At 42.7% G+C, this 21,657-nt stretch overlaps 1 protein-coding gene across 10 annotated transcripts in view; it reads right to left on the bottom strand.

The window, feature by feature from the left end:
• Positions 1–21,657, bottom strand: part of LOC137436727 (papilin) — a 285,438-nt gene that overhangs the window by 209,404 nt on the left and 54,377 nt on the right. For 8 of the 10 annotated variants that reach the window (XM_068130760.2, XM_068130765.2, XM_068130766.2 and 5 more), the window contains exons 7-12: positions 19,021–19,144; positions 18,845–18,925; positions 16,802–16,980; positions 16,489–16,618; positions 10,592–10,718; positions 9,670–9,732 (exon numbers count right to left, since the gene is read on the bottom strand). In XM_068130760.2, coding sequence (XP_067986861.2) covers positions 9,670–9,732; positions 10,592–10,718; positions 16,489–16,618; positions 16,802–16,980; positions 18,845–18,925; positions 19,021–19,144 — 704 coding nt within the window. The remainder of the gene's footprint in view (positions 1–9,669; positions 9,733–10,591; positions 10,719–16,488; positions 16,619–16,801; positions 16,981–18,844; positions 18,926–19,020; positions 19,145–21,657) is intronic. The other 2 variants (XM_068130762.2, XM_078786728.1) reach the window with 1 other exon arrangement.

The raw sequence follows: 21,657 nt of genomic DNA, 5'->3' as shown, positions 1-21,657 counted from the left end.
GGGAGCCAAACCCCAAAATTTTCGGAAAGCAGACATGGGCTGTTGTAAAAGGTTGTGCCCCAGAAATCATATCTACATGTGCCTAGGAACACAATCTAGGTCAACAACCTTGCCAACAAGCTGCTGGAAATTTGTAAGAGGCACACAAATGTTGCGCATCTTTCATGTGTAAATGTCATTTTTTCAGTAATATGTGACTCTAATTTTGCATGGGCACAAAGCAAATATACACTTGTAAATAACAGATACATGGTAAATTACTGAATAACTCTTTTATTCCAACATAAGGCATGCTCACCATTACCTGGACTGTATTTGTGAATAATGTATTTCAATATTTGAATATGTTGTATATCACCATACTTTCATACTTTCATACTTTCATGCCATACTTTCTTGCCTGTGAAGTATGGGAAGCTAGTAGTATCACGTCCACTCAGACTGTGAATAAATGGAAGTGCCCTACTTTGTGCAGGGCCCAATATAGCTGCAATTTCATGCACAGGCAAATAGTTTGACTGGGTAGTTCGAATCCACAGTTCAGGCAGATCCTTCAACAGAGTTGCAGCATAGTACACACTTGAAACAATGATATCAGTATCATTGGCATAGATGATAACTCTCTCTACCCCTTCATTCTTGGCACTGTACATTGTGTGAAGAATTACCCTGGTATCCCCCTCTTGTTGAGTAGACTGAAGCTCAGGAACATCAGAGACTGAACCATTTGACACAAGCACACTCTTAGTTTCTTCCTTGAAGCCCCCACCTAAATACAGACGGGTTGAACCCAAGGATGGTTCTTGTAGCTCCTTTTGACTCCACAGCTCACACAAAAAGTTAAGGAGTTGTGCTTTGTTTGTAGACACAGGAAAGAACTCCTGGGGATTAGGAGCCGTGTACTGTTCACTGACTTCAAAGAGTTTTGGGGGTCGTGATTTGCCATACCTATGTTGCTGTTCTGAAACCTTCAAACTAACAGGACTGTAACGGTCACAGCAAAAGTGGACAATGCCTGCGCCTTCAGGAAGGTCTGCCATAAGGTTGTTTAAGTATCGCCTGGCAATGGCCCCAAATGTCTCATCTTTGAGGAAGGACCACTGCCGAACAGCATACATAGCATCAACAACTACTGCTGTCTTGCGTTTCTCGTGTGGTACATCTTTGTGTTTGTCCCTGATGGCCACTGCAAGTTCATATGTGGCCTGGTCTCCAGTGATGACAGTCCATGTATCTCCAAGTGCATGTGATGTTTGTACAAGCCGTGTCATCTCTTCCTTTAGCACAGCAGGATCCGTTGGTGAAGCAGGTATGAGTGGGAGGTATGCAATCCGGCTGGCCTTGTGGTGTGGGAGTAACTGTGCACAGAATGCTGAAAAACCAGGGAGATCAGGATCCCCTTCATATGGCACATGCAGCAGTTGTGAAGTTTTCACTTGTCTTCCAAGTCTCCAGAAGAGCAGCATTTCTTCGGCTGTCTCATCAGATGCAGTTTCCAAACTGTTAACATCATCAATGTTGCAAAGTGATCTAGAATTCCTTCTGTCACTGGCTGAAATGTGACAGTTAGGGATATTTGTTTCAGAAACACCTGAAAGGGTCTTTTTCCTGCTTAACGATGAAGTAGGAAGACTAATATTGTCAGGATGAGTGATGAGGGTACTACTCATGACAGGATTCTCAATTATAATGGCTGTGGTGGCATTGAAAGTCCCACCTTCTAATGTGTTTTTCTTCCAATCCAGGTTGTCCATTGCATAAACATGTAAACTTGCATGATTATGCACCATAGCTTCTGGGACAAACACCCCATTCTCCTCAACCTGTTGCATGATGTTGATGGTTTTTGTTGTCAGTTGGCACTGCAACGTGTCATAATTGATTCCTAGGCCAAGTCTATTGTTCAGAGTGATCAGTGACTTGCTACGTGTCTGGTTATACACATAGTAAGCTGTAGCTACACTCAAAGGAGTTGGCACTGCTGCTACATGTTGCATAAGTTGCTGCGATATTACAAGTGCTTTCTCCCTAATTGCCGGATGAAGTAATGATGAATCTGAAATATGGGATCCAGACTCTTGGTGCTTTTTCCCTGCTTTGTCAGAGAGCAGCATGGTTGTGAAATCAAATAAAGTTTGTGGAACAATTCTTTCAGCAGCTGCAAAAGAAATTTCAGTAAACTGCTCTGATTTTTGTTCTTTTTTGCACTGCTTAATATCAGCTCTCAGAATTTTAGCTGCACAATGCATTATTTGCTGTTTTTCATCAATCTGATTCTTGGCCTCTAACAACCTCAGTTTTTCTAGAGCATCTCCTAGTGGTATGGAGGAAGCACAGATAAAGCCAGCGCCAGTGCTTTGGTTGATAATTGAAATGCGCTTGCCAAACCATTGTTGCAATTTCCACTTCAAAGTTATTGATTGATACGAGTCTGCAGTTTTGACATCTAGCTCTCGAAGAATTGCCCGATACTGATCCCGAAGATTTTTCATAAAAAAGCCACACTTATTTTGGAAGAGTGATGTCTCAAGCTGTTCGACTAATCTTTCAAATGCAACATCATAGAGATCAACATCATCATAGAGACTGAAAATGAGTAAATATTAAATCATTCATAAAAATCAGCCATACAGCAAAACTCTGTCAGCTGTGCACCTTGATCCTGTATGGGGAAATCATAATAGCAGTAAATTTACATATGTAGCTTGTTTGAGTCATTAATATCTGATATTTCTTTGATATAGAGCAGAAAAAGCCACTGCTGCTGATAACCAAAAAACGCACCTAGAGTGGTATTTGAGTTAGATCACATATAGGGTGATACTACATTTCCAGCAGCTTGTTGGCGAGGTTGTTGACCTAGGTTGTGTTCCTAGGCATGTGTAGATATGATTTCTGGGGCACAACCTTTTACAACAGCCCATGTCTGGAAAACCCCCTTGGCCCCCTGGGTAATTGCCCCTTTGGCAGAAACAACTTCAAGTAGGCGTTTCTTATAACTGTCTACCAGTCTCTGACATCGACTGGGAGAAATTTTTGCCCACTCCTCCATGCAGAATTCTTTCAGCTGTGCGATGTTTGAGGGGTTTCTTGCATGCACAGCTCGTTTCAAATCCCCCCACAACATCTCGATGGGATTTAGATCGGGGCTTTGACTTGGCCATTCCAGAACCCTCCATTTCTTTCTTTTCAGCCATTCCTTGGTGGATTTACTGGTATGTTTAGGGTCATTATCATGTTGCAAGGGTCCACCTTCAATTGAGCTTCAACTCTCTGACAGATGGCCTCACATTATCCTCAAGCACCTTCTGGTACAATGAAAAATTCATAGTGGATTATATGATGGTGAGCTGCCCAGGCCCTGATGCAGCAAAGCTGCCCCAAACCATAATATTTCCACCACCATGCTTCACAGTTGGTATCAGGTTCTTTTGGTCAAATGCTGTCTTTGGTTTTTGCCAAACATGTCTTCTGGTACTGTGGCCAAATAGCTCTACCTCTGACTCATCTGTCCAGAGCACATTGTTCCAGAAGTGCTGGTCTTTGCCTAGGTGTTCATTGGCAAACTTTAGTCTTTCCCTGATGTTCTTTCTGGACAGCAAAGGTTTCCTTCTGGCACACCTCCCATGTAGATCAAATTTCTGCAGCCTCTTTCTAATGGTAGACTCGTGCACTTTGACATCAACAGTGGCAAGAGCTACCTGTAGGTCCCGTGATGACATTCTGGGGTTCTTAGAGACTTCATTCAGCATCTTGCGGTCTGCTCTCGGGCTGAACTTGATGGGGTGGCCTGGCCTGAACAAGTTGGCAGTTGTTTGGAATCTTCTCCACTTGTAGATGATCTTCCGGACAGTCGAATGATTGATTTCAAATTGTTTGGAGATCTTTTTAAATCCCTTCCCCCAGACTCGTAGGCATCTATAACCTTCTTTCTGAAGGCCTCAGAGAGCTCTTTTGATCGAGGCATGGTGACGCCGCACACTTCAACAACAAAGAGCAAACCAAACTAAATGTCTGAGGTTTAAATAAGACAGGTACCTCCAAGATCCTCTCCAACGATGTTCTAATCATTTGCACCTGAGCTGGTACACCTGATTCTAATTTTAGGTATTTGAAGTAGTGATAAATGTAAGGGTGTACTTACTTTTTCCACATGCGAAATTTGCATTTATGTTTATTTAAATTATACAATGGACTACAAAATGTAAATGTTTCATGATATTTGTTATATTATATCGCCTTTGTCTATCAATATTGTTGAAATGAAGATCAAATAGCTGTATGTTGAAATATGTTGAAAAAGTCAAAACTTTACATGGGGTGTACTTACTTTTTCACGTGAATGTATGTTGGGTGCACAACCCCATCCGCATTCACAGTATCGAGTCGAATGGTGGATAGGACACCACAAATCCATATCGCATTGCAGCACCTCTTGCTGGCCACACTGTGCAGGTAGAATGATCCATGATAGAATGAAAGCAAGTGCAATGTGAAATGTCATGCAGCGTTTTCACAACTCTACGCTTCATTCAAAGAAAACATTGCGACGTGGATTCGTATACTTGTAAGAAAGCACTTCTCTACAGAAAACGTTTTCTAACTTCGAGTTGGCCTGTGTGTTTTTATTTTTAAAAAGCATCTACTTGAAACCTGTAAAAGAAATGGAGTGGCAGTGATTTGGTAATAAGTAGATGGCAGAGTCAATACTGGGATACAACCCAGTCAATTATAGGTTAATATTAATTATAGGAACACCACCATCATTCAGATACCTGCTCCAACTTCTACAGCAGATGAAGAAAATATGGAGGAGTTTTATGGAAAGTTGCAGGAACAGGTGCCAAAAGGAGATGTTTTAATTATTATCTGAGAATGGAATGCCAAAATTGGAGAAGCAGGAGCACCAGGGATTGCAGCAAAGCACGGACTTCGTATTCAAAATGATCCAGCGGAGTGAATGCTGGGGTTGTTTGTGGAGAATGAGCTCGTAATTGCAAACATTGTTCAAACAACCCAAGTGTACACATGGACTTGACCTGATGGGCAACATATAAATCAGACTGACTACATTCCAATCAATCGAAGATGGAGAAGTGCTGTGTAATCTTCCAACACTCTGCCAGGGTGCCGACGGACTGTGGGACAGATCATGAACGCCTTGTGGCAAAACTACAAGTCAAAAACTGAGAAAGGTGAAAAAAAATTCAAACACTCCGACCAGATACGACTTTGAAAATATATCTAAACAATACCCAATAAATATTTAAAGGAAAATATGTTTTATGGAGCAGGATTTGGTTGACAGAATGACAGAGGAATTGTGCTAAGAGGTTAAATAGGCCAAAAAGCAAGCAGAAAGAAGGCTAAATGGCTGTCAGATGAGGCAATACATGTTGCAGACAGAAGGATAGAGATTAAATCCAAATGAGGACATTAAGCAGCTAAATGCAGACTTCCAATGACAAGCTCGGAAAGACAAAAGCATTTTAGAGGCAAGCATCGAGATAGAAAGTGACAACAGAGCGGGAATAACAAGAGATCTTTTTTAAAAGATCAGAGATCACAGGATGGTTTAGGTCTTGGATTGGGATCCTGAAGAGTAGAACAGGAAAATATCTGAGAGAAGAAACAGGTGGAAGACAGAAGGAAGTCCTATATACTGAAACTCTATGCAACAAGATAGCAATATGATGGCAACCTTCAAAGAAAGAATGTGTGCAAAAAACAATCGTGATGTGACTTATGTAGAGCCTCGGAAGAGCTGGCAACTGGAAAAGCTCCAGGGGCCGAAGAAATTCCAATAGTACTCCAACGTAGTTAGGGAGGAGGCAATCAATTTTAGCATCTATTTGTACACGGATGTGGAGCAGGATTGTTTGGCCTCAAAGGTTGAAGCAGTCAGTCTACATACCATTGCAAAAGAAAGGTGATGCAAGAGAGTGTTCAACTAGCCAATCGAACGGTTGCCTTGATTCCACATGCTGGCAAGATATTATTAAAGATCATTCAACAGAGAATAGGATAATTAATTACACGTGAAATGCCTGTTGAGCAAGCAGGTTTCAGAAGAGGAAGAGGAACTAAAGGTCAAATCGCAAATCTGAGGTGGATCATGCCTTACCCTTGGCCTGTGATCCAATGATGGCCATATTTGTTTGTCGGAACACCATATGACCTTGAACTTCAACATTTAGGGATAGAGTGTAAATTAAGAAAAAGTTTCCCCATCTACAATCTATCCATAAAACTCAACATAATGAATATCGGAGGGAAATTATTCAGCTTATGTTTTTTTTCTTTTCTTTTTTTTTGTATACAGAATCGAGGCTCGTGAAAGAGCTAACATTTATCACACAAACAAATCAAACAGACAAACAAAATATATCAAAAGAGGGAGCGGTAGACAAGATGGGGAGAGAAGAGGAAGCACACAAACACAACATTTGAGAGCAGGGACATCGGGAGATGTGTGGGAGGGAGAGGGCCTGGGGAGGAGGAGGCGTGGGAAGGAGGGGGGGGGGGGGATATAAAACACAAGGACACCAAGGACTTCCAGGAAAGAAGTTGGTATTTCAAAAAAGTGGATTTGGGGTGACATTAGCGGGGGTAGAAAAGATCAAGGATTTGGATGGGGGAAGATAAGAGATGATGGTGAACAGGTGTTTTAAAGACCGGGAGGGAGGAGTGGGATTGAAGAGAGTGAGGGAGTTTGTTCCAGAGGCGGAAGAAAAGAGGAGTGAAGGTGAGCAGAGAGTCTTGATTTTGGCAGTTTAACCATTAGAGGGTGCAGGCAGATCTTGTGCGACCTTTAGGAATATTTGGGGGACAGAGCCCAGAGAGAGCTGGGGAAGCAAGGCTGGAGAGGAGTCGGTAGAAGACGGAAAGACCACCAACCTGCCTGCTGTGAGTGAGTGAAAGGGCCTCGGAGTTAACTTCATCGCGGGAGATTCCAATGATTCTGAACGCTTTGGTTTCAACAGCGTGAAGCCAGCTAGGTGTGAGGCAGGAGCACCAGCCCAGAGGGGAGAGCCTTATTCCATTGAGCTGCGGATGAAAGCCTTGTATGTGGTGAGGAGCTCAGGTGTGCCAAGGAAGGACTTCGCACGACGGAGGATGCCCAGTCGGCGACTGGCTTTGGAGGCCAGATTTGAAATGTGGTTTTCCCAGGAAAGATCATGGCAGATAGTGAGACCCAAAAGCTTGAGTGACAGAACTTCTTGGAGAGGATTATTCCGAAAGTGGATGGGAGGGTTGTCCAGTCGGTCTTTTCTGAGAGAAATCGTAAGAGTGTGAGATTTGTCAGGAATGAAAGACATGTTCCACTTGTTTGCCCAGTCTGTGATCTTTTCCAGGTCTGCAGAGAGTGAGGAGGCTGCAGACTGCCGGTCTGAGGGATGAGGAATGGAGCGGCAGAGAGTGGGGTCATCAGCAAAGAGATAGAGAGGATTTTCAAGAGAGTCAGAGAGATCATTGATGAAGACCACAAAAAGCACAGGGCCCAGAACACTGACTTGGGGAACTCCAGCCTGAACAGGAAGAGGATATGAGAGAAACCCATTCAGGGTCACACGTTGACTATGACTAGAGAGGAAGTCCGCCAGCCATGCGTGGAGATTTCCATGGATACCAAAGGAGGAGAGTTTGGTGAGCAGAGCGGGGTGCCAGACCGTATCGAAGGCACGAGATATGTCAAGGGAGACAGCTCTAATTTCCTGTTTGGCGTTGGGGACCTCCATCCATTGTTGAGAAAGCAGAAGCAGCATGTCCAGAGTAGAGTGACCTGGTCTGAAACCAAATTGATGATCAGAGATCAAGCCATTGGAGAAGAGAAAAGATTTCATATCTGAAGCAATGATGGATTCCATGACTTTGCTGATAATTGGGAGAAGGCTGATTGGTCTGTAGTTGCTAGGGTCTGTTTTTGCACCTTTTTTGTGTAAAGCGGTGATGTTGGCTGATTTACAAGCAGATGGCAGATGACCTTGAGCAAAAGAGAGGGTGAAGAGAACAGAGAGAGGGAGTGAAGGAGCGGAAGAACAGGATTTTAGGACCCGTGGGCTGATGCTGTCAGGTCCAGTTGCAGAATCAGAGTCGAGGGATGACAGAAACTTTTCCACCTTGTCAGGAGGAAATGACACAGAGTCCAGGAGCAGCTGGGTACGACTGGGTACCGTGGGTACAGAGAGGGGTGGGTTTGGGGCACAAGATATATAGGCAAACACAGAGTTGAGGCATTCAGCTTTTTCACGTGCGGAGTCAGCTGTGTAGTCGTTTGAGGTAAGGGAGGGGATGGAGGGGGAACAAACACCAGAGACAGATTTGACCAGATGCCACCAGGATTTGGAAGAGGGAGACAGGTTTGAGAGTTCGGTCTTGAGAATGGAGAGATATTGTTTCCTGGCTCTCCTGAGGGTGGACACACACTTGTTTTGTGCTTTGTGAAAGGAAATGAGATTTCCTTCCGTTGGATTTGCTTTCCAGGAGACGAAGTCAAGTTGTTCCTGGGCAACAGCCTCACCACAAGATTCCGTGTCCCATGGACGGGAGGAAGGGTATGACAACTGAAGACGAGAGACCGTGGCAGTTGGCCTGAGTGAAATGCTAGACTCGTCGGTGCTGAGGAGGCTCTCTGAGAATGGTCAGAGAGTTGTCCACTTTAACAAGCACATGATCAGATGAGCCGATTGGAGCAGAAGAAGAGCAGCATACATTTTCAGGGAAGTTAGTCATAACCAAAAAGGTGCTTTTGTTTTAATTAGGTCACAATCCGAAAAAGCAGGTCTAGGATATGTATCAAATATCAGGTGCACAACGTCAGTGCAAGTACGCTATTATGATGCAAAAACATCTTGGAAGGCCAAGCGGTCTTTGAAATTCCGCATTTGCAAAATTGAGCGATGACAAAAAAAACGCTTTATTTTTTGCAGACCGTTATTTGACCTTGACCTTTAACCCGGAGGGATATGATGTACATTAAGCAATATTGTGCCTTCCTCTACGCTATCTAGAAAGATCAACCACGCTGGGTCAACAAAGAATCAATGAAAAAGAAGAACAAGGTGCAAACCTTGCATACGTGCTGGGTGGAGGGGCTCGGGTAAAGGGCTGGGTGGAGGGGCTCGGGTAAAGGCTGCCACCGAGCTGTCTTTGGCAGAACTTGGGGAAGAAATGCCGGATATGGATGTTTGGAGAAGTCTGATCATGAATGTCAGACACTACTTAACGGAACTAGATAACTAGATAATGTCCTTGTCCAGCATGTGTCATATGCACAAGCTTATCCATGACATTCTAACATCAAGAAAACAAAAAATGCCATTGCTGTTCTAAGCCAGGCTTTACTTTCAATCACAGAGATTAAGATCATGAAATGAAAGTGTTATTACACAACAGGTGTTACGGTTACTCGAAGCTGAAGCAGCCGTGGCCACAATACAAGAAGCTTTCACCACCATCTCCTGTCATTCTTTTCCCACAAATGCAAGCAGGGCATGCCAAAGCCATTGTATACGAGCCACATCCCTTTCCTACAGAAACAGAAGTGCATTTATAGCTCACCAGAGGGGAAAGATCAACCTTATTTCCCATCATGCGAGAAGCGTTTCTGCAACGTATGCTTCTAATCATTGTGAGAAGCATGGCTGCATAGTATGCTTCTTTCATTACCTGTAGTCATTTTGCGTCCCAGAGTTTTTATATCTCAGCTCAGGTTTGTACCTGAATCCCAACCTATAAATTTAAAAAAAAAATAGCATTTTTTTCACTTGAATGCACTCGTCAAAAAAGTCATTTCAACATGCTCGAGTACTTCAATGATATCACAGCTGATAATAATCAAAATGTAAAATAGTTTTTATGTAAACATGTTCATTCACAAGCATACATTGCTTATGGAGGACGTTCAGAGCATCAGGAGCACAAGGAATCGGGTGAAATTGGCAAATGGAGAGAAAGAGCCAGAAGAAAGAGCCAGATATATATACATATATATATGGTTTATATATATGGTTTATATGTATATACAGAGCCTGGTGTTGGCTTAGCGGTTAGGGTGCCAGCTTGGGATACCCTAGGATCCTGGGCTCGAATCCCAGTCGATCGCTGAATTAATGCCAGGGGGGTTGACTCAACCTGTCATCCTTCCGAGGTCGGCAGATTGAAAAAAATGAAATAAATTTGTTTAGCGAAAAATTTCTGTTTTGTTCATAGAGTGGCCATTTCTGTGATCGACTGGCCACATCCATGGCCAGGAAAAAAATTTGGTTGCTTCACTAACTTGGTGAAAGCTCTACCTCTGAGTTATCAAGTTACTGGGGCAGAATCATATTTAGCAGCAGGTAGTGAGAAGACGTACAATAGCAATAAGGAACGTACAATGTATATTAACTAGCATGGTTTGAATTTTTTTGTCAAAGATAACATATACAGATCTATAAAGTGGGTATTGATTCACATTCTTATCCTCAAATATATACTTCAACGTTATAAAATAGTTCCCAAGTTATTCTATTTTTTGTAACCTGCACACAACCTTGGAAAGACAGTAAAGTTGGACAAAAAAGTCTGAAAAGTTGATTTAAGCTCTTGCCTGAGGATCGCAGGGCAGGGCTCGATGTTGCAGGTGCGGTTAGTGGTTGGTTTGGGTTGGTTGATGCAGTACACGTTTGGCCTCACGTCATTTCCTTCTGTGCAGTACACGTGCCGTGTCTGAAAACCTGCACGTGAGATTAACAGTGACTGCTCGCACACAACTTGTTTGAACACAGAAAAGGCACAGATGAGCGAGAATGGAAGGAAGGAGGGAGAGAATAGAAAATGTCAGTGCCGTGTATATTGAGAGACTGGCCAACTGAAATACTGGCGCCATGTTGCATACCTAACTTCACGCGCTGGCACTGCGAGATGTATGTATGTCAGCTGTTAGTCAGGTTCACTATGTTTTTTCGTTCAAAATCATGGTAGATTAGCAAACCTATACATTTTTGGAAACGTTATTACATGGAAAATCTGAAAATCAATGTTTACATTTGCCAATTCCGACCAATTTGATTCGACCAATTCGACCAATTCGACCAATCGACCTATTCCATTCGACCAATCGCTTCGATCGACCATTCGACCAATTCGATCGATTCGATTTGATTCATCGAATTCGATTCGATCGACCATTCGACCAATTCGATTTGCCAATCAATTTGACCGACCTTTGCTTGTGTGGAACGGACTGTGAAAACGATGCGGACTATATTGTCGGATACGACACACAGGACAGTGATGACGAACTCTAAATGGCATATTCTGTAATCGTGTATGTTTGATGCCATTGACTGCCTGTGTATATTTTGTCATTGACTGCCCGTGTAGATGTGAAGTTATACTGACTGCATGTGTATATATGATTTTGCTGACTGCCTGTGTATGTTTGGTGATATGAATTATTGTGACACATTTTGATGTTATTAACTGCCTGTACAAAATGATAACATGTATTTGATTATGCAACTTGTCGCGAATATAAAGACAGTATTTTGCAATTCAAAACCTTTGATTTGTGTCTTACCATTCCCCATAGCACTAATTTGATACTTTCATTGGATTCCTTGTCCCTGAAAATATAGGTTTAGTATATTTTTAAAAGTTTTTAGGGTAATTAGAGGCAGAAATAGAACAAAATATGTATTTTACAGTGGCCATTTTGAAAATCCAAAATGGCCGCCATACAGGTATCTCTCCAAATGTAAACATTGATTTTTAGTTTCCTTATGCTATAACCTTTCCAAAAATGTATAGGTTTGCTAATCTACCATGATTTTGAACGAAATATAATTTATTGACATAGTGAACCTGACTATGTGGCAATCCTGTAGTTCTGTGACGAGGGAATCGATGTTATCACTGTTTGGTCGCAGATTTAATGAGGAACAACTAATTCAAGTTAAAGTGACGTGTTGTTTGTTATTGGAATAATAAAATCTGCAAGCGGCGTCATTTATCCACACGAATTGTTTGCCTGTCGCGGCACACGATTTATTGTCAGCTGCATACAGCAGACTGATAAATTTTATTTCTCTTGGCATGAAATTGTAATTTGATAAAATGGAGCTTGTATACTAGTTTTCATCTATTATCTGGAAACGTAACATACAATATTCCCATAATGCTACGAAAGTACAATGTCTATTATTTTATTCATTAGCTTAGGTTCACAAATGTTGTTATACTTTCGTTTTCAAAGTTGTTATACTTTCGTTTTACGTTTTCAAAGAACACTTTACTCAGGAAACTGACACAAACAGTGACAAATATTGCGTCATAAACAAGTATTTCCTGATATATAAGCATATATAAACAGTGCACGTTACAGGGTATATGTATAATAAGGGATTATGTATAATACCTGATTTTCAGTTATTATACATAATCCCTTATATATATATATATATATATATATATATATATATATATATATATATATATATATATATATATATATATATATATATATACACACACACACACACACCCTATACACTGCATATGTACACGAAAAATGTTACAGGGAATATGTATAATATATATATATATATGGTTGACTAAATAAATGTTAAGCTCACCAGAGACCTAATACACACGTGTCATGTCACTTTTGATTTGAAACCAATATATATTAAGCGATTTCACTTGCCGAACATAAATATGAGTAAGGTGATGGATTCCATCCAACTCGGCGTATTTTAACCGCCCAAATAGCACTTCGTTCCTTGTCTCGAGGAAATCTGTGCATTATACGACCTTGTCCTGGTCTAACAGAACATCCCCAAGCGGCACAGCACACCATATTGGTTGATTTTATTGAAATATTACTCAAATGGAACATGCAACAATACGAAGCAATGGCACGGAATAGGGGCAGCGGGAAAGCTGCTCGGCTGAGGTGGTATGCAAAATGGCGCCTGTAAACCACGTGACGCGGGCTCGACCAATCACGGCGGTAGTTGAGCAGATCAAAGGCTGGCCAGACTCTGTTAATATACGGCACTGGAAAATGTGTAGTTGTGGGATGGGGAGGGGTGGGTTAATTATGTACACAATTAATTAAATAAACAAGCATTTTATGAATTACAACAAAGAGCTGATACTCTAGGTCAGATCTATGTAATATGAAAGCTAAATCTTCAACGGTTTTTGAAATATGGCATGCACAAGCCAAGCTACCGGAGATGGTTGCCATGGCACCATAATTCAGCCAATCACAGCTGTTATCTAACCAGATTAAGATAATGTCATGAGGAATAGATATCTGCAATATGAAAGCTAAATGTTCAACGGTTTTTGAAATATCGCTTTCACTAACCGAGTTACTAAGACGGTTGTCATGGCAACATAATCCAGCCAATCACAGCCGTGATCTAATAAGGTTGAGAGCATGTCACGAGGAATATTGTTACGTTTGTGGGGGTAGATGACGGAATCTAATAGAAAAGATAGGATCGTATAGGTATAGCATGGACCGTGGATGCGTCACAGACATCTCAATGTATTTAAGTAGGGAAACTGGGGCTTAAGTTTGTTTATGTGTCTTCACACAGGGGTGAAGCTGTGTTAACTAGTTAGGGATTAAGGTTAGATGTCCCCCAGTATGTGATTGCCTCCTGTGGCTTTTCCCTACGTTTTTACAACTACAACAAGGCTGGCCGTACAACCCTACATTTAAACAACCATCGGAACCGCTGACATTACCCGAACATTGCCGAGCGGCAAGTAAGCCACGCATTAATGACGCTCACGCCAAGCTAAGTCAGCAGGCCATGCCCCAAAGTTTGTCATTGTTGTTTTGGGGTGATTTGATGGGGCTTGGCAATTGGCCGGTGTGACGTCAGAGCGAGAAAGCTATAGGGAAAAAGGACTGTTGAAAGAGGAATTGCTCTCTCTTGCAGTTTTGTACTGGAGGAGGAATGGTGCCATCTTTTTTGCATTGTTGTGCTGGTGATTTTGGTGTGCTTTGAAAGGAGCATGGAGCTTTCGCTGCACCGGCAGCATCTTGACAGAGGCGTGCAACAATTGGGCTCATCAAGGAGCTGGGGTCCGTGTGGCACTTGACAGTGGAAAGTGAAAGAGGGCTGCCTTGGCTGCTTGCTCACGCCTGGGCGTTTTCGATGCGCGGTTTTGGCGCCATTGTTGGAGCTCTTCCCGCGCAAGTGGCTACACCGGCTGCAACTACCACCAAGCCCCTGCAAGCATTTTGGACCAAAGCTGAGTGCCGGCCGATAAAAAGGGAAACATTTTATTTTATTATCCGTCCCCTTGTCTGTGTTTGAGTCTGTATGTGAGGTACTTCAAAGTAGATATTAGTTTTTACCTCACCTTTCATTTTCACCTCTTTGATTTATTTTCATTAAATTATTGTGCCATTTTCATGTGCTGTGTTTGTTTATTCATTGTGGGTTTTGGATTAAACCCGTGTGCTTCTGATCAGGTGAGCGCTTTGTTTCCTTCACCCATGCACGACGGACCAACCGCCAATTTCGGGAGTTCGCCTTGGGAGTAAAAACGATCGGTCATTCGTCACCCAGTGGTCTTAATCGCTGGGCGACGCGACAATATATATCTGCAATATAAAGGCTACAGTGCCTTTAGAGTTTAGAACGTATAAACACCCCTTGACTTTTTTTTCACATTTTGTTGTTACAGCCTGAATTTTAAATGGATTTTAAAAAATTATTTGTCTCCGATCCACACAAAATACCCCATAATGACAAAGTGAAAACATGTTTTTAGAAAGTTTTACAAATTCAATGAAAATGAAATACAGAAATATCTTATTGACACAAGTATTCAACCCCCTGAGTCAATACTTCGTAGAAGTGCCTTTGACAGCGATTACAGCTTCAACTCTTCTTGAGTTTGTCTGTATCAGTTTTGCACATCTGAATTTGGTGAGTTTCTCCCAATTCTTCCTTGCAGATTTGCTCAAGCTCTGTCAAGTTGGATGGGGTGTGTTGGTGAACAGCAATCTTCAAGTCTTTCCACAGATTTTCAATGGGATTCAAGTCTGGTCTTTGGTTGGGTTACTCAAGGACTTTCATGTTCTTGTTTGGAAGCCATTCCAGTGTTGCGTTGGCTGTATGATTGCGGTCATTGTTCTGTTGGAACATAAATCTTAACCCACAGGCTAAGGTGTTTTGCACTTTGAAGCAGGTGCTCCTTAAAGATTTGCCTGTATTTGGCTCGTTCGTTGTTCCCTCTATCCTTACAAGTAACCCAGTCACTGCCGCTGAAAAGCATCACCATAGCATGATGCTGCCACCACCATGCTTCATGGTTTGGGTGGTGTTAGATGGGTGATAAGCAGTGCTAGGTTTCCATCAGAAGTAGCGCTTTGCATTCAGGCCAAAGAGTTCAATGTTCGTCTCATCAAACCACAGATTATTTTGCCTCATGCTCTGAGAGTCTTTCACATGCCTTTTTGCAAACTCCAGGCATGCCGTCATGTGCTTTTTTCTCAGAAGTACATTTTGTCTGGCCACTCTCCCATAAAGCCTCGATTTGTGAAGTGCTGCAGAGACTTGTCCTCCAGCAGGTTCTCCCATCTCAGCCAAGGAACTCTGTCTGTAGTTCTGTCAGTGATCATTGGGTTATTGGTCACCTCCCTGACCAAGGTCCTTCTTGTCCGGTCGTTCGGTTTCGTCGGATAGCCAGCTCTAGGAGGAGTCTGGGTAGTTTCATATTCTTTCTATATCCTAATGATGGAGCTCACGGTTCTCTTAGGAAATTTCAGCCCTCTATAAATTATTTTATACCCTTCCCCGGATCTATTCCTCCTCACAATTATATATTGGAGTTCTACATGTGGAAGCAATTGAATTGGCTACAGGTGGACTCCAATCAAGTTGTGGAGACATCTCAACGATGATCAAAGTAAATTGGATGCACCTGAGATCAATTTGGAATGTCCTAGCAAAGTGGTTGAATACTTATTGACTCGAGACATTTCAGCTTTTCATTTGGAATGATGTTGTAAACATTTCTAAAATAAAAATTAAATTACACTTTGACATTATGGGGTATTATGTGTAGATCAGTGACAAAAAATCTCAATTTAATCCATTTTAAAATCAGGCTGTATCAACAAAATGTGAAAAAGTCAAGAGGTGTGAATACTTTCTGAAAGCTGAAAGCAATGTATGTTAGTTACATTTATAATGATAATGATGATCATCATTTCATGTAAAACTGTTATTAAATATTCCTTATTTATATCATCATAATGGCATGAGCAGTTAGAAAGAAAAAAAATCCTGATTTTAAATATTGACCAATTTTTAAGGTAAAACTAAAAGAAGGAAATCTGCCAGTTGTTAAAAATTAATGTCAGGTCTGTTTCGAAGCATGAGTACACGAGGTCACCGATTACTCAACTGCACTCCCTTGTTTGTGAATTTATTCAATAGCAAGTGAAAACCCATAATGGTGGACATCCATCACCTTCATCGCACTCTGCACTGCACTCGCTCCAGGAAGTAAAACTCCATGTGACACCTGATTTGGTGATCTTCCTATCATGTGGCAGGTAGTACTCGTACTTGATGCCACGATTCATTTCGTGAGTGAGAATCTAGAGCAGACGTAAAGATAAGCCCGCAGTCTCCAGTGCAGAAGTTGGCCTTTAGATGAATTATAGGGCCGAGAACCCTTGCATTTTGGTAAATGGTAATGGGAAATAACATCAAGTTAAAAGTTCTTTATTAATCAAAGTGGATACAATAAGACGTTGAAGCAGGCGCAACCACATGCTTACCTCAATCACGAGTGGCTCTGTTGTTGGACCAGTACTGGTCACAGATTCTGGTGTTAAAACTCCACCATCGTCCGATCCTCGCTCATAGCGCAACATGGTACCCGCCCCTGGTAGCACTCGGTCATAATCAACCGTCGAACCACCATTGAAGTAGTACTCACCACGCAATGACTTTATGGCTAGAGAAGAAGCACCGGTGCAATTGCAACATGTTATATGATCCAATGATAGAGATTTATTACAAACACACATCTTGTGTGATTTCTAACGAGATGATCCCCGAGTATGCAATCTGCGATATCCAATACCGCTGAGAGAAGCTTCATGAGAATATTATTAGATGTCATAACTTATGTAGGGGATATCATGAAAAAGGTGAAAAGTAGAGATTTTATGCAACATTGACCTTTGACCTTTTGATCTAAAAAAGCAGTCGGCTTCTAGCTTTTGATTCTTGCACAAATTCAGTGATCCAATATGCAAATTCTTAAAATTTCAGGTAAATTGCATGAAAATTGACGATTTTATGTGACGCTGACCTTTGAACTTTTGAACTTTTAACCAAATTTTTAATTTGCCTTCTCCATATTATCATAATAAAGCTCTGATAAAAATTTGATGACAAAACTCAAATGGTAAATTGAAATTTCATGTCAATTGCATGAAAATTGACGATTTTATGTGACGCTGACCTTTGAGCTTTTGAACTTTTAACCAAATTTTTAATTTACCTTCTCCATATTATCATAATAAAGCTCTGTTGAAAATTTGATGACAAAACTCAAATAGTAAATTGAAATATCATGTCAATTTGATGAAAATTGTCAATTGGATGACCCCCATGTCAATTGGATGAAAACATGAAGATTTAAAGATTCGCCAGCAACCCTCTTATGGTTAAACTGCCAAAATCAAGACTCTCTGCTCACCTTCACTCTTTCATTCCCCTTTTTCCCCACCTCTGGAACAAACTCCCCCACTCCCTTAAATCTCACTCCACCCTCCAGGTCTTTAAAACAGCTGTTCACCACCATCTCTTATCTTTCCCCATCCAAAACCTTGATCTTTTCTACCCCTGTTAATTCACCCCAGATCCACGTTTCTGAAATTCCGACTTCTTTCCTGGAAGTCCTAGCAGTGTCCATGTGTTTTATACTTCTCCCACTCCCCTCCCCCCCTTCCCGTGCTTCCTTCCCCCAAGCCCTCTACCTCCCACAGATCTCCCGATGTCCCTGCTCTCAAATGTTGTACTTGTGTGCTTCCCTCTCTCTCCCCATCTTGTCTCCCGCTCCCTTCATTGCATGTTTTATGTGTCTGTGCATGTTTTCATGTTCAATGTGTTAGCTCTTACACGAGCCTCGATCTTGTATTCCACAAAAAAAAAATATTTGGATGAAAATTGACGATTTTAGGTGACGATGACCATTGGAACTTTTGAACTTTTAACCAAATTATTAATTTGCCTTCTCCATATTATCATTATAAAACTCTGTTGAAAATTTGATGACAAAACTCAAATGGTAAATTGAAATTTCCATGAAGGTGATGGTGGACATCCATCACCTTCATCGCACTCTGCACTGCACTCGCTCCAGTAACTATCTGGTATGACGATATCATTGAGCTGGTATGACGATTTTAGGTGACGCTGACCTTTGAACTTTTAACCTTTTCACAAAATCATTTATTTGACTTCTCCATATTCTCATAATAAAGCTTTGTTGAATATTTGAAATTTGTTAATAATAGCAACTAAATATTATATTGTGCCCTTGGTCATCTAGTCATTTGGCAACATCAGCCATTTTGAAAGCCCACCAATAGGATCTGTCACATAAATAGCCCTTACTCGTGACTGCCACATGCTAGCGAATTCCTTATTTTACCATCTGCGTAATGCCCTCTGGGTAATGTTGTTGGAAAGCTCTATACATTTATCTCAAAGACTGTCCGGTTAATCCAATTCACTGAAATATGAGATATTGTATTTTATTCTGCATTAGCAATGTGAATTAGAAATGACAGCAATTCTCCAAGACTCACCAAGAAAATTTTTTGATGGCGTCATCTCTGACACTTGGATATTTGTCGCTCCAACTGGGATGACCAGGACGTGGTTGTAACCTTGAGGAAAGGATACAGAGCCATGATTGTAAATGTCAAAAGGATTATTTCCGGAATAGCAAGATGATGCCACTGATTAGATGTTTACTTCCCACCGTTTGGTAGATGTAGGTCAGTGAAGGCCCCGTGCACAGGGAAGCAGGAGGTGCCACCACCGCCACACACTCCGCACGTGTCCGTGAATGTCCCTGACTCTAACTGCCCATCGCAGCCCAGCTTCTAGCAGGTGAAGTGCAGATTCATCGGGTCAAACAAAATACTACACAATGTGCTTTAGCACACTCAATTACGATAAAGTCTAAATAACCCTATCATGATCAGGTGACCCAACATATAATGTTATAAATACACCCAAATCCTACCCCTCGCCCATCAATACGAGCTGAGATATATAAGATATGATATTGTTACAGATACGACTTTGATGGTATGGTGGGCCGAGCGGGATGGCCGCCGTATCCGTACAAGTTACCCGATTGTGCCCGAATGTTAACTAATCGCGCTACGCTGGCTCAATAGGAAAGAGAAGACACCCGGCTGGGTTACAATCACACAATACGACACCAGGGGTTCAGTTCTCAAGACCTCCGGAGGAGGTTATATTAAGGCGGAAAAGGTTAGATTACAGGGACAAGAGGGAAACATAGGAAGGTGGGCACTTAGACACAACCTTATATTAACCCTAGACAGACCACAGATAAACGGGACAACGCTGACTCACACGGGATTTGATGGCAAGGAAAGCGGCAGTCGATGGCTCAGGTGCACCTGGCTCAGGGACAGAATCACGTACGGTGGTGTCCAGCAGATGCGGGGAGGTCGCTCAGCGCTCGTGGGTCGCGACTTTGGTGGAGATGCCGGGGAGGTCGCTCAGCGCTCGGGAGGGTGGCGTCTTGTCCTTCCAAGCTCGGGGCGCATCTCACGTCACGTCCGGCGCGGGGCCGCGTATATCCGGCGGGGAGTGACACGCCCTCGGCTCGTTAGCGCCGCCCCAGATGGCATCGGCCCATGGCTTCTCATTGGGTGCGGGGGTTACCGGCTCCGCCCTTGACGAGGGGCCGACAGGGAGCCCCTTCGTGGTAACCCCGTGGAGCGCGTGGTCAATGGCGGCTAACCGAGCCGGAAGGAGGACGCCCACTCCCCATGCCGTCACCGCGCCGCCCCCCTCTTTTGTTGTTGTTGTTGTAGTTGGCGCTTCTTCATGGGGAAGAGATGCGGAGAGGTATGGGGAGGTCCTAAACTTCCTAACAGGTGCCATATAATCACATTCTGGTGCAACGAAGAGTCATAATTAATGGAAACAAGTCCTTAACTGACATAGATTAAGAATAACTAGCAAGATGTCCTATAATTGTCTACGTGTGGTGCGGGGGACCTGGGCACGACATTTAATGGGGGGATGAAGGGGAAGATCGGCTCTAATGGGTGTTGTTTACAGACAATGGGACTAGGGAATGGGGTAAGGGAGAGTTGGGGAGTATCGGAGAAAATAGGGGAATATTTACAAGCGGATATGGAGGCCAAATTCCATATTCGCAACATTGCACCCTTCTCTACCCTCGGGGCGTCCCGACCCGATAAATTTTTACCTACTTTAGTGTGGCACGCAATGTAGTTCCCTCTACTATTAACTCTACCCTGAGTGCGACAGTTTTACAGATATTCACAAATGAGTAAATATGTCCCCCTGCGACGTTGCACCCTTCTCCTCACAGAAACACACCCACAGGATAACCGAATCCGGAAAGAATTCTCAAACTAAACATACAGCCGGTAGGGAGCATTATTTACAAGACTACGCTGCTATTTACACTACGATCCAGGACCTGTTTTTGGAGGAACACATGCAGATGTTATGCATAGAGAGAGCGCGCTTGCCAACATCGATACACCAACCCACGAGTGCTCTGTGGCCGACGGCCTTTAATAACGTGCAGAGCACCCTTCCCGAGCATCAACAGCACCACCCCACCACCAATCGGTGCAGTCACCATTGTTCATTGGAATAAAAATAACTTCAACAACCCCTAACCCTGCAGGTGTCTCTTGCTCTTCTTGTGGTGCACTTGGTGGTGTTAACTATTAGTGGTTCACCTGTATGGCATAGGTGCCACGTTGATCCATAGGTCCATCCCCGGGTGGTGCTTGGCCGCAAACGAACTGCGGTCCATTGTGGGTGGCCACAAACATTGCGGTCCATATGGTGTACCGATCCAGGCAGCGAACAGCGAAAGTGCAGGCCCACAACTGCGCAGCCAGCACCTCTCTCTCCTCTCTCTCTACCCCAAAGCCAGATCCTCGGAGGTGGGAGACAAAAACAAGACAAGTGAGCAAGGTGGTAAGGGCGCAAAAGTGCACGCAATGCAAGGTGATGCACACTGGGGGCACATGGGAACCAGGTGAGACAGGTACGTTCCTACCGTACGCCCCCCCCACCAGGTAACCTACATGGCCCCTCCCTTACCCCTTACTGTATCAACAAAACACAACACTACCCATAAACATCTACTTTACAAATCCACAAACATCCCTACTGTCTTCCCCGTTCCTCCCATATACCAAATTCGTCTTCTCTCCCTCCTAACCAATCAAATTTGCCATTTTCAACTCTCATCAAAATTTGCCATTTTCAACTCAACATCAAAATTTGCCATCACCAATTCATCATCAGTCCCTCCTAGGGAGGGAGAGATGGAATCACCCCAATGTCTCATCCACGTCGTGATGCGTCT

Source organism: Myxine glutinosa, chromosome 11 (genome assembly GCF_964187855.1).
Source record: "Myxine glutinosa chromosome 11, kmMyxGlut1.1, whole genome shotgun sequence".
NCBI classification, from domain to species: domain Eukaryota; kingdom Metazoa; phylum Chordata; class Myxini; order Myxiniformes; family Myxinidae; genus Myxine; species Myxine glutinosa.
The sequence above is the reverse complement of the archived record's forward strand: the minus strand, read 5'-3'. Positions and strand labels throughout refer to the sequence as shown.